Source organism: Solea solea, chromosome 1, assembly GCF_958295425.1.
Source record: "Solea solea chromosome 1, fSolSol10.1, whole genome shotgun sequence".
NCBI lineage: Eukaryota > Metazoa > Chordata > Actinopteri > Pleuronectiformes > Soleidae > Solea > Solea solea.
In genome coordinates this window covers 31,879,829-31,897,138 of record NC_081134.1, presented here as the reverse complement: position 1 = coordinate 31,897,138, position 17,310 = coordinate 31,879,829, and the positions used below count along the sequence as shown (strand labels likewise).

At 40.5% G+C, this 17,310-nt stretch overlaps 2 protein-coding genes across 3 annotated transcripts in view; both read left to right on the top strand.

The window, feature by feature from the left end:
* prex2 (phosphatidylinositol-3,4,5-trisphosphate-dependent Rac exchange factor 2) overlaps positions 1-7,333 on the top strand; it is a 123,041-nt gene extending 115,708 nt beyond the window's left edge. For both annotated transcript variants that reach the window (XM_058630069.1, XM_058630059.1), the window contains 3 exons: positions 179-281; positions 4,732-4,799; positions 6,583-7,333. In XM_058630069.1, the coding sequence (XP_058486052.1) occupies positions 179-281; positions 4,732-4,799; positions 6,583-6,628 (217 nt within the window). In that variant the 3' untranslated portion in view covers positions 6,629-7,333. The remainder of the gene's footprint in view (positions 1-178; positions 282-4,731; positions 4,800-6,582) is intronic.
* Positions 7,334-8,858: 1,525 nt separating this feature from the next.
* Positions 8,859-17,310, top strand: part of c1h8orf34 (chromosome 1 C8orf34 homolog) — a 68,867-nt gene continuing 60,415 nt past the window's right edge. The window contains exon 1 of the mRNA XM_058643063.1: positions 8,859-9,355. Within this exon, the coding sequence (XP_058499046.1) occupies positions 9,287-9,355 (69 nt within the window). The 5' untranslated portion in view covers positions 8,859-9,286. The remainder of the gene's footprint in view (positions 9,356-17,310) is intronic.

Genomic DNA, 17,310 nt, shown 5'->3' with positions numbered 1-17,310 from the left:
CGTTTTCTCCGCTGCTTATTCTCTGACTATCTCGGTGCAGCTGAAGCCAATCCCGTCTGACATTTGGCGAAATTTGGCAAGGGGTTTAACACTTCCTTCCAAGCCCTGACAATACCCACAACAATGGGGGGTAAATTTGAGCTTATTTGACCTTTTATGTTTCCTCTCTGATCAACAGCTGCACCCTGAGTGTGACGTTGGAGCAGGCCATCCTGCTGGCCAGAAACCACGGCCTGCCACCTCGCTGCATCATGCAGGCCACGGATGTCATGAGGAAACAGGTACGTACTGTACTTCGTACTCTCAAAACCAAAGTGTGTTTCCAACATCAGCACAGTTTCTGCATCGTTTGCTGCCAAAAACAGTATTAGCAGTGGATTAGATTAGAGAGTGTCAATAAAAGGAGCAGCTCGTCCTATTTCCTGCTTCCATACTTGTACCGCCACCCGATGGTGAAGGGAGGTATGACAGGAGTACACGCGGGTCCGCGATATGTGGCACGCAGTGCAGGCGCACTCTTGGTGAATTGCCATGCTAATAATAATATACAACTTCTTATATGGACATCCTGTGTGTGTGTGTGTTTATAGGTCACATATAGAGTCAAATTTATGATTCATTTTATATCGCATTTTTAGTAGTGCTATTAAGTAGCGATATTTGTGCAAAAGTCAGACATTGAGAGCGTTTTTCTGTTTCTTTTTGTTCATAAAAACTACTTTTTGCTCAGGTGTGTTTATATAGTTGGTGAAAAAAGGATATAAGACACTCTATATTGCACATTCTTATATCCTCTGTATAAACTGTACGTTTAAACATAGACATAAAAAAAATCTGCAGAAATGCTCCATGTTCTCAAGGTTAACGTTTGCCCGATCCTCTGTCCTTTGCGTCCTCTGCCTGATTCTAATCTCGTCAGATGTTGAATGTACTGCAACACAAATATGAATTTGGAGAGTCTGGTGCTTGTTTGTTCGAGGTCAAGTGAAGGAATTCCTGTGACTTGCTGGTTCCAAAAAAAACCAAACAAACCCACAAACAAACCAGATTATATGTCTTAGATAGTGGTTACTTTGCCGTTTGCAGTGAGAGGAAAGGGCAGTGATACTGCAGGAGGAGAGGCATTTATGTCCCCACACACACACACACACACACAGAGAAGTGGGCCGGCGGCCAGGAGGATGTAACTTGTCTGTGCATCGTCTGACCTTGAGTTAGTACTTATATGTGTCTGAAAACACCATCCGTCTTCTGTGTGGAGTGTAGCTTTGAGGGTATTTCGTCTATGAATCTTCACACCTGCACCTGCTCAGAGTCATAGTTTTGGTTCATTTATCAGATTTACTTTTTTTTGTCAGACGTTTTCTTTTGTCGTTGTTTACCCATTTATTATCTCAGACATCAGACAATGAATGTGAATATATATCACTCACCTCCACTTCCTCTATACCGAACAGTTACTCTGAGGGTTACCTGCATGGCGTCGCGTCGCTGCAGGAATCAACTGCTCAAGCTCTAACTGCAACGTTTTTTTAAATCATAACATTTAAGCAAATGTGGTTAAATCATGGTTTGAACTCCTGGATATGAGCAAACTTGTTGTGTTTCGCGTTGAAGGAACATGGTCTGTTTTTTAAACGTTAGGAAAGGTGAGAGGGAGGACGGCGATTAAAAGATAAATGTGAGAAATGAGAAGTGTAAGACAATCTGTGGATGTGAATCGATGGTCATTATAAAGCAGTCGAAGACTGTGCACACACTTCTTGGACAGTGAAATATTTATCTTGGTTTTGTCAAACGTCTCCGAAATGTCAACAGTTTTTAATTCGCGCTCGGCGTTCCAAGGGGAAATACCGACTTTGCTGATTTGACTTTGTCAGGTGTCAGAAGTTTTGTTGTCTCTGAGTCGTCTGAACTTCTCCGTTAAATACATCAGAGGCATCTCTGTGTGCAGGAATCAGATTCATTGAGTAATTGCTGATGCGATCCTGTTACCTGCATGCAACTCAGGACCGACACGAAGATTACAGACGTCAGAGCTGTAATTTGAGAGGTCAGCTAACACACTTTTGGTTTTTTTTGCCCCCATTTTTCTTGCGAATTGAAGTAAATGATGCAAATTTCTCTCAAATGAGGTTCACAAATGTGTGGAAATCTGCACTGAGCAAAGCAGCTGTTTGATCAGCTGCGTGGGAACGCTGATCTCACAGGTGAAGGCAGACACCTGATGATGTGGCGTCGTCCCGGGTTACACTGCAGGCCTGCAGTTTAAGAGGCCTGCGGGATGTGCCGCCCGCCAAATGTTTCTAAACGATGTCGGAGGCGGCAAAAAAGAACATGAACAAGTTAGCGTGTTAATTACACAGCTGCAGTTTCTCTGTCGCATGAAAGAACGGAGCTTTTTAGAGCGGAAACAAATGCAATGACCACCTGTGCACTAATCATACTCCTGAAATGGCATCAGTCAGTGATAGTGAATTTCACTTTTGCATTTCAGCTGCTTTTTTCCATTAGTATGTTAAAATGTATATACAGAGGCGATAAGAACCTGCAATATAGAGTTGTCTTTTATCCTATTTTCTGCACAACCTAAAGGCCAGGGGGTGTTAAACTCATTTTGATCTCAAGTGAGCAAGACCAGTCAAATAATAGCATAATAACCTTTTAACAACAAGCTCTCCAGTGTCTTTTTAAGTTTCTTGAGAAAGAAGAAAGTGTTCATTTCAACAATACTATGCCTAAGTTAAACACTTACACAGGAGCAACCCGCTTAGCCACAGGTATCTGGATGTGATTTTCACAAATTCATGCAGGGGCTGGATCGGACCCACTGGTGGGCTGGGTTCTGGCCCGCGGGCCGTATGTTTGTCACCAATCTGATTCAAAAAAATTTGTTTTATTTTTATATTCACCAACTACTGTATATAAAAGCACAAATTGTGGAATTTGAAAAATATGTCACACCTGATCACAAATTCGCTTGGTCTATTTTTGTGACACAATTATTGCTACTTTATATCACTACATAAAATGAATCATAACCCGACAACACATTCAGAAGACGAAAAAATGCATTTTGTGAAGCCTGAAGTCGTGACCTATAAACACACACCACCCCAAACTACACCACCCTGCCCAAAAACCTTGACCCAGTCTGATCTGGAGTCAGACGTGCCACCGTTGCACCACAACGTCCAAGACTTCTGTTTGTATATCAGTCATCTTCCATTTTTAAAAGTTAAATTCACGAAAAATAGGAGCAAAACCAAAACTGTTTGTGTTTATATCATTACCTTTAGCCACTCACTGCCCGTCTGGTCGTGGACTCTTGTGCGTGTGCATCACAGAGACTCTGAATTATTTGTGAGAGCAGGTGTTTGTGTCTAAATTGAGAAGCTGAGTTGCGTATTCTCCCTCCCTCTGCCCCTGCAGATGTGCAGATCTGCAGACTCTGCACACAGTAAAGCACAGACTACGAGAATGTGAACAAAGCAGCACCTGACGGAGCACAATCGACCGCCGCAGCGCGCAAAACACAAACAGTCGTCATCTTTCAAAGTCATCTATGCTTATGTTCCTTTTTAAGCTTTTCTATAGTTCTTTAAAAAAAGTGTGAAACAAACCTGTTCAAGAGCCAAGTCCACGGAGGAGGAGGAGACGATCGACCTTTTCTAACCCGAGTTTTACTGCTAAAATTAGCGAAACCTCAAAGCTAAATCAATACAGCGGTGTTGAATAATGCACGCAATTATACACACGATTCCACACAGTAGGGAGTGGTGAATCACATGACTCGAGGCAATGTATTATATATACAAACAAATGCTGAATCACCAGATGTAATTTTTCTCTTTTGCATACAAAGCCACGGGAGAAGACATATTCAATTGATGTCTAATAACTTAGTGTCCAAGCTTAGTTTAAGTCCTTCTGTAACCATCTTGTTGTCGCAGACAGGATTCGGCATGCGTGCTTCTCATTACCGTTACTGCGATCTGACCCCGCGTTTGGCACAGTACTATAGCTGAAACAATAACGCGATGAATTGATTATTAATCCATTACCGTCAACTATTTTGATAATCGATTCATCGGTTTGATGCTTATTTCTGATTGTTTTAGCTTCTTAAATGTGAATATTTTCTCCAGATAACAAAAGAAATCATTAGAAGTTAATCCTTTTGGTTTGTGGACAAAACAAGACATTTGAGAACATCATCGTTGCCACTCGAATAAACCAAACGGATCAGTGTGTTCGACTCTCCGTCGGCAGCAAATACAGTCTGATGGATCTCACTCATGCGGCAGAATTGTGCCATTTCCTTCTTGTAAAGTGTTTAGGTTTATGACAGAAGGTCCCTAGATTTGTCGTCACCAGTCACTAAAATCCTCACACGGAAACGGCACCAAACATAAATGTGTGAAGATAAAGCAGTTAGAAGACGGACGGATGGATGAATACTGGAAAGCAGAGAAATAGAGCTTTAATTGCACCCATATTCTTGTCATTACGGTAGCCCCTCAGGACAAGATTCACCAGCTTCTCAGAACAATAATTCCTATAGGGTTGAATAAATAACTGCCAGATATGAGTGAAAAATGGGCAGAATCACTCACTCATTCAACATTTTTTGACAATTCTACAGCCATAAAATCCAAATAAGTCTTTTCCTGTCCTGTCCATGTTTATCCACAGTGTCATGAATAGTTGATTTCTGTTTTTTTCTCGTAGGGCGCGAGAGTTCAGAATTCTGCCAAGAACCTGGGAGTGAGGGATCGCACGCCGTCATCAGTCCCAAGGTAAAAAAAAAACTGCAACCACGTCCATGAGTCAGTGAGAAGAAACACCAGCCTGTCCCTTTAAATGTCTGCAGCAGCAGCCTTTGCGTGTAACTACCCACTGACTAGAAAGTCAAATCTTGTTTCCTCACACGTCTTTATCTCGTCATATTCACTGACACTTCATCTCCTGGCACAGGACAATCGGTGATTTGAAAGGAGAGGAGACGACATGATTTAGTTTCATTCAGATTTGTGCAAATATTAATCTTGTGTGTCCAGACCTTCAGCTCACCACAAAAGAGTTAACTACTGAATTGTGTGGCTTCAGTGTGAGATTTCACACGATAATTAGAGAAATAGAGAAATGCATGGAATTGAGCCAAGTCTCTGTTTTACATGGATTACAGTCAAATTCCGCTTTCTTAAAAGTGCAGTCTTTTTTTTTTGTTTTTGTGAAGGAGTGAATGCTCCGAATGCTTCCAATAAGAAAGGTTCTCCGTCGCTCCAAGACCTCGGCCCGTTAGGCTGTGACATATCGGCTTCTGTGTGACAGAACCTTTTAGTGAAATTGACAAATACAAATAAGTCTCAGGATGATTGGTGTCGAGACGTCGTGGCTGCAGAGCAAAGTTGCTGCACTCTCCCTCACGTTGTGTCATTTCTGTTACAGTGTGTGTGTGTGTGTATGTGAGTGCATATGTAAGGAAGAGTGTTTGTGCCACATGTATGAAATATATAATTAAATAAAGCAGCAGTCAGAATTCTGACTTTATCTTAACTCTCAGAGGTCTGACTTTATCTTGAATCTCATAGTTCTGATTTTTTCTTTTATCTCAGAATTATGACTTTGTCTTTAATCTCATAATTCAGATTTTTTTTTTCTTTTATCTCAGGATTCTGCCTTTTTTTTCTCAGGATTCTAATTTAAATCTCAGAATTCTGACTGTCTTTAATCTCAGAATTCTGACTTTAATCTAAAAATTCTGAGTTTAATCTCATAATTCAGATTTTTTTTTCTTTAATCTTTAGAATTCTGACTTTATCTTTAATAATTTTAAGTATTCCTCTGCATTTGACCCATCCTAGAATTAGGAGCAGGGGGCTGCCACACTAAGTAGCGCCCGGGGAGCATTGGGGGTTGGGTACCTTGCTCAGGGGTACCCCAGCCCCAGCCCTTTTTGGCCTGGTGGGGATTTGAACCGGCGACCCTCCGGTTACCAGCCTAGTTCCCTTTCCACTTGGCCATGGGTCTCAGAATTCTGATTTTGTCTTTAATCTCAGAATTCTGACATTAAACTCAGAATTCTGACTTTAATCTCAGAATTCTGTCTTTAATCTCAGAATTCTGTCTTTAATCTCAGAACTCTGATTTTTGCTTTCATCTCTAAATTCTGATTTTAATGTCAGAAGTTATGCTGTTTTATTATAAAATGTTTTAACATGTGGCACTAATCCTCTTCCGTACATATGTAAGTCTGTTTTGTGTGGATCATGGGGAAATGGTGGCAGTGAAGCTGCTTGTGGAAGAATTTACACAGAGATGAAAGGAAAAACTGATGAATTATGAATAAACTGATGTTTTCTGTTCATTAAAGCAGCACAAAATCATATTTTATATTAATGAAAACTGCTCTCATGAATCTTACCAAGCCGGATATTTTTACTTCTGTACAAACCGAGCTTGTGGAAAAGGTCGTTTTTACATTTCCAAACATGGTTAATGAACTTCCAAGACAAATGATTTGTCCTCGGCTGATTATTAATTGGATTAAATGTAATTTTTTCTCTCTCCTCTGACCAGGTTGTATAAGCTGTGCCAGCCTCCGCCCCCAGACGGCGACCCATAATGCACTGCACCCAGGAAGATGCTGGAAGGTTCCGGGGGCAGGGTTGTTTTCTTTTTCCTCCACCCCTGAAGGATCAAACTTTATTAAAAAAAAACAACAACAGTTATCAAGCATTTTTTTTGTTTGTGGAGAATCATAACTGCCTTAAGTGTAAATAGAAGTTTGGAAAGAAGAAAAAAAAAGGTAAATAGTATTTTTAATGCTTCATATCATGTCACGGCTGTACTGTATATGTATTTCTGTTTTTACTGAAATCTGACCGAGAGAAGAGAAAAAAAAAGGTTAAATGAGCTCAAAAACTAAAAAACGATGCTTGTTTTCACGAGGGATAAATGATAAATGTCACACCATTAGTTTAACTTGCAATAATAAGCGAGATAAACTCACCAACAGTATATTTGTCCAGATTAGCGCTTGCTCCTCTTCTGCTATCGTCAGTATTCCATAACTCCTAAAAATGTGTATTTTCTAACACAAACATTTTTTATTTGCTTGTAAATATACAAATTTAGGACAGAGTCATGCTTTTGTTTGTCAGATATTTTAAATTTGTATGACATGTGCATGCATATGAAGATTTTTTTGTATTGTTTATCAGTATTAACATACAGTACAGTAGTATTTTCAAAGTAGATCTATGAGTTACAGCATATTCTGTTATTTTCTATGGACAGTACTCAGGAAATAAAGTATCTTTCTATCTTACCTTTTTCTTTTATTGGATGTTATCATTGAGAGGGTGAATAAAACTCGACATTAGTGCGCTCCAGTCGTGTTTCTACATGTACGTCACGTCTCTGTTGTTTAAAGTAACAACATGGAAACAGTGTAAGTATAGTATGGTACTCATATTATGGAAATGTTTTTGTATTGTGCAATTTTATTTTTAGTATTATTGCAATTGCATGTATTTAGAAAGGGAACTGCACAATGAAACATAAACATTGTATAAAACAAGGATGCATTGAACCAAGTTTAAGCAAACCAGCTATTTTTCTGCCTCAGGTTTAAAATAAAGCAGGCGTTCTCAAGACCTGAGCGGCACTTAGTCATATTTCTGACAGACCATCATGTAAAGTAATTATACTTCTTATGTTGCATATAAATCATGGTAAAAGCACAATTTAGCCTTGAATCCTGCACAAAAACACACACAACTCATTCCTGGACATATCAACATGTGTTCATAGTGTCGTCCTACAGTATGTGTTAAAAGGACAGACCAGTGTAGCAGGTTCTTAACGTCCAGCATGGTTTGATTTGGTTTCATACTTTTGAATAAATTCCTCCGCCTTTAAGTGATTTACATTACAGTGAAGGGGAAACACCATGATGAATATCAAGTGTTTGTTTTGGTACAGAACGGTGTTTAGTTCACAATAACAACATTTATGCTGTAAAATTAGTTTATAATGATCAAAAACCAGCGTTTACACTCAGTGACAAATGAATGAATGAATGAATGAATGAATATTGGCTGCAGAGTTTGAGACCTTTTACAAACAGGGTGATACAACGTGATGGACTCCATGGAAGAGGATGAGGACTTTTTCTAATAAGGTAACAATTTGTTTTTATGTATGTTTATAAGTGAATGGAGTGTGATTTTAAATAATGTAATCACTGTAGATCAAAATCAACAGAATCTGAGATAGCAGCAGTCATGTTTTTCCACTTTGAAATAAAAAATAATTGCTCATTCTGTCCTAATGTTGTACAAATGAAATTTCAAAATAAAAGCCCTCTGAAATAACATAATTAGAAATATATTCCACCTAAATTCAGACTGTTATCTATAAATAAAAAAAGGAGACCACAAGTTTCCACTTCACACTGATAGTAGACCACCTCAGGGTGATCCTCACAAAATATCAGACCATTCTGATTTGGCATTTCAGAATAAAAGCCCTCTGAAATTGCAGAATTGAAAATATTCCACCTAAATGAGTGCAGTTATTATCACCAGTTCACCTCAGTGGCTTTGTTTATAATATAGTTCGCAGACTTAATTTCGTATTTTCCTACATGTTTAGTTTTAATTCCACTGGAAGAAAGTCACTGTCGCTTAGTTTTCGTCATATTTCCTCTCTAATTAGCAGAATGCGCAGCAGCTGCGTAAATGAAATGACCAGCACACGTCAGGTTATTATTGTTATTATAATAATATTCTTCTCTCTATAAGCAGGTGGAGTCACAGAGATACAGTCACAGATAAGAGGACAGAGAGGAGCAGGCTGAGCTGAGCTGAGCTGAGATAAATGGGAGTGGCACACTTTCCACTGGCAGCCAGTGAGCGGAAGATTTGTAATCTGCCTGCTTCATCCACGACCACGGGGGAAACTGCTGCTGCTGCTGCCACCACACTCTCTCTCTCTCACACACACACACACTCACACGCACACGCACAGACTCAGTGTATGAGTCCACAGACTGGAGACTGTCCCGGGCTGAGTCTCCACCACCATGAGCCGCCAGCTGCTCCGCGCTTATTGACGCATTGAGGCGGCATTTGTGCATGTTTTTTTTGTGCGTTTTTTTTTTTTTTCCCACGCGGAGAGACGCTCCCTCTGAAGGACGAATGACACCGGCTCACCCCATGATTTCATCCCGCTGAAGAAGCTGCTGCCGAGGCACAACTCTCTCCTTCCCTCTCTCTCCATGGCGTCTCCACAGCAGTCGAGGATCCAGTCTTACCTGGAGAAGAACAAAATTGGACCCTTGTTTGAGGTGAGTGTCCGGAGATGGATCAGTCATTTTCATTTAAGAACTCAAGCCAAGTTTAAAGGAGCACATTTTGGCTCTGCTGCAGACAAAAAAACCCAAAATCATTTATTTATTTATTCGTGCTCCACGGTGACATCTGCACATCTGCAATAATGTGAGCTGGAGTCACACAGGCTTTATATTCTGTGCTTTTTATTCCTCATATCCTTGTGTGTGTGTGTGTGTGTGCATGGATGACACTTTCATTTTTACGCACTTCCTGAAATCATCCCACTACACTTAATTCAAAAAAATAATGACACTACTCAAATGATAACACCAGCTGCTGATGTCATTTAAAAAAAATGTAAACAAAACAAGAGTAACAACAGAAAACCTTTAATTTTCACGAGTAGGAAGAAAATCACATAAATGTGAATATAGCTGTACACATTTTAAGTGGCTAATATTTAGACATTATTTCAGTTACTTCTCTATGGAGCCCCTAAAGGGACATAATGAGATTTTTTTTGGCGTTACCAGCTGACCTTATGGGGGTAATACGACTGAGACCAATATTTGTGTCCCTGTTAGACCGAAAATAATACACATATAAAACATTGGTAACTCAAAATGTTAACATAAAAGTTATTGCAACACAACTTATAATGGTAACGTAAAACGTGTTGTGAGGTAATGTATAATGGTAACAAAGAAGTTATTGCGACACAACTTATAATGGTAACGTAAAACGTGTTGTGAGGTAATGTATAATGGTAACAAAGAAGTTATTGCAAGGTAACGTATAATGGTAACATAGAAGTTATTGCAAGGTAACGTATAATGGTAACGTAAAAGTTATTGCCACGTAACATATAATGGTAACATAAAAGTTATTGCAAGGTAACGTATAATGGTAACGTAAAAGCTATTGCGACGTAACGTATAATGGTAACGTAAAAGCTATTGCGACGTAACGTATAATGGTAACATAAAAGTTATTGCAAGGTAACGTATAATGGTAACGTAAAAGTTATTGCAAGGTAACGTATAATGGTAACGTAAAAGCTATTGCGACGTAACGTATAATGGTAACGTAAAAGCTATTGCGACGTAACGTATAATGGTAACATAAAAGTTATTGCAAGGTAACGTATAATGGTAACGTAAAAGTTATTGCAAGGTAACGTATAATGGTAACGTAAAAGTTATTGCAAGGTAACATATAATGGTAACATAAAAGTTATTGCAAGGTAACATATGATGGTAACGTAAAAGTTATTGCAAGGTAACATATGATGGTAACGTAAAACTTACTATCAGGTAATGCAAAACTTATTGCGAGGTAACATAAAACTTAGTATGCAAAATAGTAACATAAAACTTATTTCGAGCGTTCGCAGAACTTATTGTGAAGGAACACAAAATGGTAACGTAAAACTTACTTCGAGGACAATGTAACGCAAAAAAAAAACTCATTTGTCCCTTTTAGGGGCTCCGTGCTTTCCCACAGTTCTCCCTGACTTTCTCATGTTCAGTTAATCCGTCTGTCATTTGTAAAACACGCTGCCTCGGCCTGACTCTGTACTCATGTTTGCCGGAGTTGGAGAAGCCGGTTGTAATCCATGCTGCACACAGAGTGTTTGACTTGACTCTGCGTTCAGCTCCAGAGGACACAGCCTCAGCCTCCATCACCACCTGCCTCTGTCCTGTTTGTCAGTCATGGCGTGTGTGTGTGTGTGTGTGTGTGTGAGTTCATGCCGTCATGGCTTCTCAGTGACCCGGGGGGGGGGGGGGGGAGTGTGAGGTATAATCACAGCAGAGACGGGGAACATGAAATCCCACTGGCTTTGCTGGAGCTGCAGCAGCAGATCTGTGAGTCTGTCAATCTCCGTTAAACAAGAGCCATAAACGCCACCACAAGAAAGGAGCGGGGATGCGGTAGGAGTGACGTGCACTGTGCTCAAAGCAGTGTTTATTATCATTTATCCTTTATAGAGGTAGGAGCAGCCACTGCGCAGCGCCCCAGCCCTTTTTTGACCTGGTGGGGACTCACAAGCCAAGTTCCCTTTACACTTGGTCATGCGCTAAAAGACAAAGATAATAAAAGTCAAGTGCAGGAGCATACAGGCCATACCAATATTGTTACAGAGATTTTTTTCAATTATCAGGTGAGACGATCAATGATGGAACCTCTGGAGTCAGTGAGGTTAAGTCGAAAGATTTTACTGTTGATAGCTCAGATCTGAGGAGAACATCTGAACAGTGAGGCATCATCGTCGAAGATTCTGGCGAGCAGCGTGCCAGGTCTGATACATACATCGGTCTGCTAGTAAGACTTGAGATAGTGTATCTGATCAAGATGCCTGGCGCCCTTGGGATCTAGTGAGGGAACCTTGAAAAGAGCCTAGTTTGTGTCTTATCATACAGTTATGGCTGTTTTATATTGAACCCCAGGTCTGCTTTTAAGAATATGTGTGTAGGAGCCATTATTGACTTCATTTAGTTTAGGGATTAGTTTAAATGACTAATGCAGGATTACTTGTTATTTGTGAACAGTTAAAGTAGTTAACCATGTGAGTAAATATTCTTGCAAGGAAAGGAACTTGGCAGTGGACAGTGGACCCTTGATACCTTTTGGCAGCTCTGATAGATGGAGGCATAGGTAGATATATGTAGCATTTTGTCTCGGTGGACTTGTCCGTGAGAAGCTGTTATAGGTTTGGTGTAAAAAGCGTTATATTTTTGAGCGTTATGTTACCGTTAAATCTAGAGATCATCGTTCACAATAACCTGGATGTTACGGCTAGTGGAAATAAATGTGCAAAAGCCTTTACATGACGTTGAAACGGTAACATACGAGTCAAGCCCATAGGAACCTGCCTGCAGCTAACGACTGAGGCCGGCTTTGGAATGAATTTTACGTTTTCCACGACAATGTGAGTAATTAGGTGAGTGTCTGTAGTGAAATGATGTTTTGAAGCACTTTTACTGAATATAGAGTTTATTCTGGGAATATTTTAAAACAGTGTTCCTGGTGCTGTAGTTGCTGATACATCATGATAAGAGGCTAGAAGTATACACACACAGGTAGTTTACTTAAAGCTTTGATTGTAAAAAAAAAAAAAAAAAGAGCAGCATATGCATTTTCCTGCTCTGGTTCACGTGCGCACACACACACACGCACACAAGTGCTGACATGTCAGTTTTGAGCTTCAGCTGGAGAACCAACATGAACTCTAACTGCATGTTAAACAGATGTGGGAAGTCGTAGTGAGGCTGGTTTCAGCACCGTGGACAGAGACTCGTGTTTTTTTTTTTTTTAACCCATGAAGCAGACGAGAGAAAACTGCGTGTGTGTGTGTGTGTGTGTGCGTGTGTGCTCTGTGTGTTTGTTTTTCCTCTCCCACCTGTCTCCCAGCCTCTGTTCTCACTTCACTCTTAGCACAATTAAAAAATGAGTCTCCTTGATATGACAATGGAAGCTGATTAAAGCTGCAGTCCGTGACTTTTCGTGGTTTTTTGTTGTTCTCGTTGTTTGGTCATTGTGAACAGAAATAATGCAGCATTAATGTGTTGTATGCTGCGTCTGTCATTCTGCATCAGACCTAACTGAGGGAGCATTTGTGTGTATACACCGGCAGCACAGGGGAGATTTTTGAGCAATAGAATTGTAGCTACATACATTCCCACAGTAGCACTGACCATTCATGGGTCATATGTGACTTAGATATGTATCTTAATTCAGAGAAACTAATGCCGTTGCTAATATTGGGCACCTTTTTTTTTTATGCACTTTATGTTGCATCGGGGTTAAATATGACAAACTAATTCATGTTAAATTTTGAAGAGAAACAATTGACAGCTACTACAGTGCACATTTCTTTGTTTTTATGCACTTTGAGGTGTGCAAAGGACAGAATGAGCAACATATTTTTATGTCAAAGTGAAATACATGACAGCTACCACCTCAGATTCTGTTCATGTGCAGTTCTTTCATTATTTTTATGCAATTGTTTGCATTTTTTCATTTAAAATTTGGTTTGAAAATGTGGCCCATCAGAGTTTGTAATTGAACAGCCCTGATATTGTAGTTAACCCTCTAACACTGTAGTTGGTTCTCCGGTTTCCTTTTGATTTGGGGATAAGGTCAATAATCATAGATGTGAGTGTGAGAGTGGATGGTCTTTATGTGTGGCGACCCTCATGTGAAGGATAAAGTGGTAGAAGACGGACACATATGTGGGGGTTTTTCTGTGTTTTCACTCCGACGCCAACCTGTTTGCAGCCAGTCTTGCCTTACAAGTGTAACATTGCTGTTGGATAAACTCATTTTTGACAGTGGTTTGAATGTGTTTAAATTGAAATTACGCTCTACTCTGTAAAGATGCTGCTATATCAGAAACCCCTTTTGTTCCAGTTTCATCTTGCGTCACACAGTCAGTTGTTAGAGTGCCGAAGAATTCGCATGGGCGGCAACAGCAGGAATAGCATTAGGGTTTAGACCTCAATGTGCAGAACATCAAGCTTGTGTCCTGATCAGGGGGAGCTCAGCTCTTTGTAACCATGTTCACACCATGGTGTAATGTGAAGATGAATCGTCCAGTATGGATTTCAAGGGGAATGGGACTGAATGGTGGGGGAAAGGTAGTGGAGGCAGAGATACTAGGAGGAGGATAAATCACAACTACCCTGGGTAACTATGCCGCTCTCGTCATGAGTAAATGATGCAGCCGGGCTCCACTCCTGGTGTTGCGCCTGGAAAAATCTTTGAGGCCTCAAAGAAAATCCATCAGCGTGCACTCGGCTGTGAAGAACCAAGTCAGGAGAAGAAGAATTCGAGGAGGGAGCAGGGAAGGAATCGTTCTAATTCTCTTTGTGATCAGATGCAGAGATGCGCTACAGCAGATGTAATCTTTACAGAAGAAGAGCTCCGTCAGACAGTCAAAAAACATCACTTCCACACAACAAGAGCAACATTTTTAAGTTTTAAATGATTTATTTTTTATCATCCAATTCAACAAAGTAGAAAAATGATGTACATATGGCAAATCTGTTTAGATCTGTCATTTGTGACTGTGTAGCACAGATGTAGCCAATTCAACATAATGGCCAATAATAGGATTAAACTGGTTCTAACATGAATCAGAATCTATGTTCAGTTATACCGACACAGACATTATCAATTGATTGAGACCATGTGAGCAGCATAGCATTACACAAAAGCTCATCTTAACCATGTTGTACAATATTTTTAAAGATACAAACTCAGCCTCACAGCTTTTAGTAACACGTCCTTTAAAGATATGAGTCATCCGACAGTAAATATGTCAGAGCTATACATCGACCAATAGTGGATTTTATTATGCAGTGCCAACCTTCAGAAAAATCAGGGCAGACGATAGCTCTGCTACTGATTATATTTAAATGGAAAATAAGCTCAACTAAATACTAAATATCTCAAACGGATGTTGGAGAACATTTCGTCATGAAAAATAGACATTTTAGCTGCATTTTTCAAGTCTCTTTGGTACAAAACGCCAATGCAGATTATTTTAAAAATTGCTAAAATTGATCGGCCAACCTATTCATAGGTCCCCCAATCCTAATCTATATCTAATGAAACAGTCTGTGTTTGTGAAACGCCACTCAGTGTTGGAGATACTCGACTGGAAACTGTTTCCTCCCCCTTGTCTTCATCCTGATGCCTCACACGCAGCCTTTAGTATTAAAATGTCTGCGTAACAGCGAGCAGGGATTCATTTACTCACTCTGATGAGACGTAGCTTATGATTTGCCAGAGAATTGATTTTTTTTTTCTGTCTTTCTCCCCCCGCCCCCCTCCAACCCTCGCCGCCGCCCCCCTCCCTCCTCCTGCGTCTCACTAATTAAATGGTTGCTTTTTGAGAGCGAGCACTGCTGAGTCAACACTTTGAGAATATTCTCTAAAAACACCAAGCTGCCTTTCATCATAATTGCAGGAACTGTACCCTGGATTATTGTCAGCCACTTAATATCGATATTCTTTTTCAAACGCCGACTCTTTTTTCCAGTTGCAGCATTTGTTGTCGTTTATAAAGTGTGTGCGTGTTCCCACTGAAGTGCATTATTTTAACATGCAGAGGATGAACCCCCCCCCCTTTTTCTGGCATTTTGAAGTATGACTCTTCAATTGTATGAGGGAAAAAAAAGGTGTAGAATGATGTGATGTTGGCATTATCAAAGCTGACATTTAAATGTATGTAAGAGAGACGGGAGCAGTCTTGGCATTTCTCGCCGTGTGAAACGATGGATCACGTAAATGTTGTTCATGACACAGTCGTATTCCTTCTTTAGAGACTAACGCCGCTTTTCCACCACATGGTCCCACCTCGCCTCGGCACGGTTCGGTTGGTTTTCCATTACAATATAGCTCCTCCTCAATGTGGGCGGAGTCACCACAGCGTGGCTGCGCGAAACTGCCGTGACTTTGTTTCATACGCGACACAAATCAAATCACTAGAATCAGTTAATTAGAAATATTAGTTGAGTACTTCCTCCATGACCGTAGCACAGACTCCGTCTGACACAGTCACTGAACTGAACGGGTTATGATTCACGATCGCAGGCTTCCAGCAGTGCCGTCACTAAATACACCAGACTCCTCTGTTAAATGTTGAGATTTTAGACGTTTCCTTTGCTAAATGTCGGAGATTAACGCCTAAGTTTCAGGGTTTTAAGTCTTTTTAACTGATCTACAGCTTCGGCATTGTTCGCTTTGATTCTTGTGTCGGACGTCGCGCTCATGACTCTTCCAGTGACGACACTCTCTGACCAATCAGTGGCCGGCAGTCTGTTGACGACGTCACGTACAGTATTGGCTCAGCTCGCTTGGAACCTCACCAGAGCAGGTACTAATACAAGTACCAGCTACTATCGCTAATGGAAAAGCCGGGCCGAGGCACGTCGAGTCGTGCTGTGACTGTGTAGTCAAAAAGCAGCATTAAGTGTCTTTAATATTGGAGCTTATTTATTGGTCTCAGCTCATTATTTGTGCTATTTCCAGCAGTAGCAACCATGACGAGCGGAGGCAGCTCAGGGAGTCCCACTCTGTTAATGTTGATGTGTTTTAAGATGTTTTTTTCAATGAATCGGACAAAACTCAAAAATCTATCCGGCTGACCTGTAGTCATGGTGTCGAGAAATAACTTCCTGTGAGGAAATGATCCCGTTTCATCATCCACACTGAAAAAAGTTTTGCTCATCTGTGTAGTTCTCCTAATGTGCAGTGCTCGGGGGTCTCTGTCTCACGCAGCAGTGAAAAGAGGTCGGTTAATTCAAGCGTCACTTGGACAAGATCACTGACTGACCTATTGATCCACTCCCTTAAGAGGTTTATTGGACTCGGTGTGATTGGATTTAGGCTGTTTCCACCTTCTGTTTTAACACTCCGCTCCTTCTTCCATACCTATTGTACATATATTACCTCTCGAGTCAGGTGTCTTGTTTTTGTGTCAGAAATTCTGTGCGGTTTTCTAATCCAATCCAAGTTTAACAGAAACAGAAGTTGTCCCGCAGTAACCAACAGATGAGCCAGTTTTCTTGATTTGTCTCGTCTTCTCCTTCAGTAATTCTTGCATGGAGGGGAATATGTTATCCGAAAGGTTCGGTTTGTTTCGCTAAAGTGTGAAATGACTTTTAAGAGAGGACTTAAAAACAGGAAGTGAGTCGACCTGCCTGATGTGCAAACGCAGCTCATTCTACATTTTCCGGGCAGAAAGCGTGGTCACCTCCTCCTGGAGCAGGCTGGACAGATGCTGACCATAAAGACATTATAAACAATAATGTGAAAATCAAATAAAGTGGCTAAAATTGCAATAATGCACTCTTAATTTTTCCGTACCTGTTACAAGCCGAGCAGCTTTTCTGAGCCATCTGTCGCCGAGCAAACGTCAAACCAACATAGAGTAGAGTTTTGCAGGAATGAATGAAAGGAAATT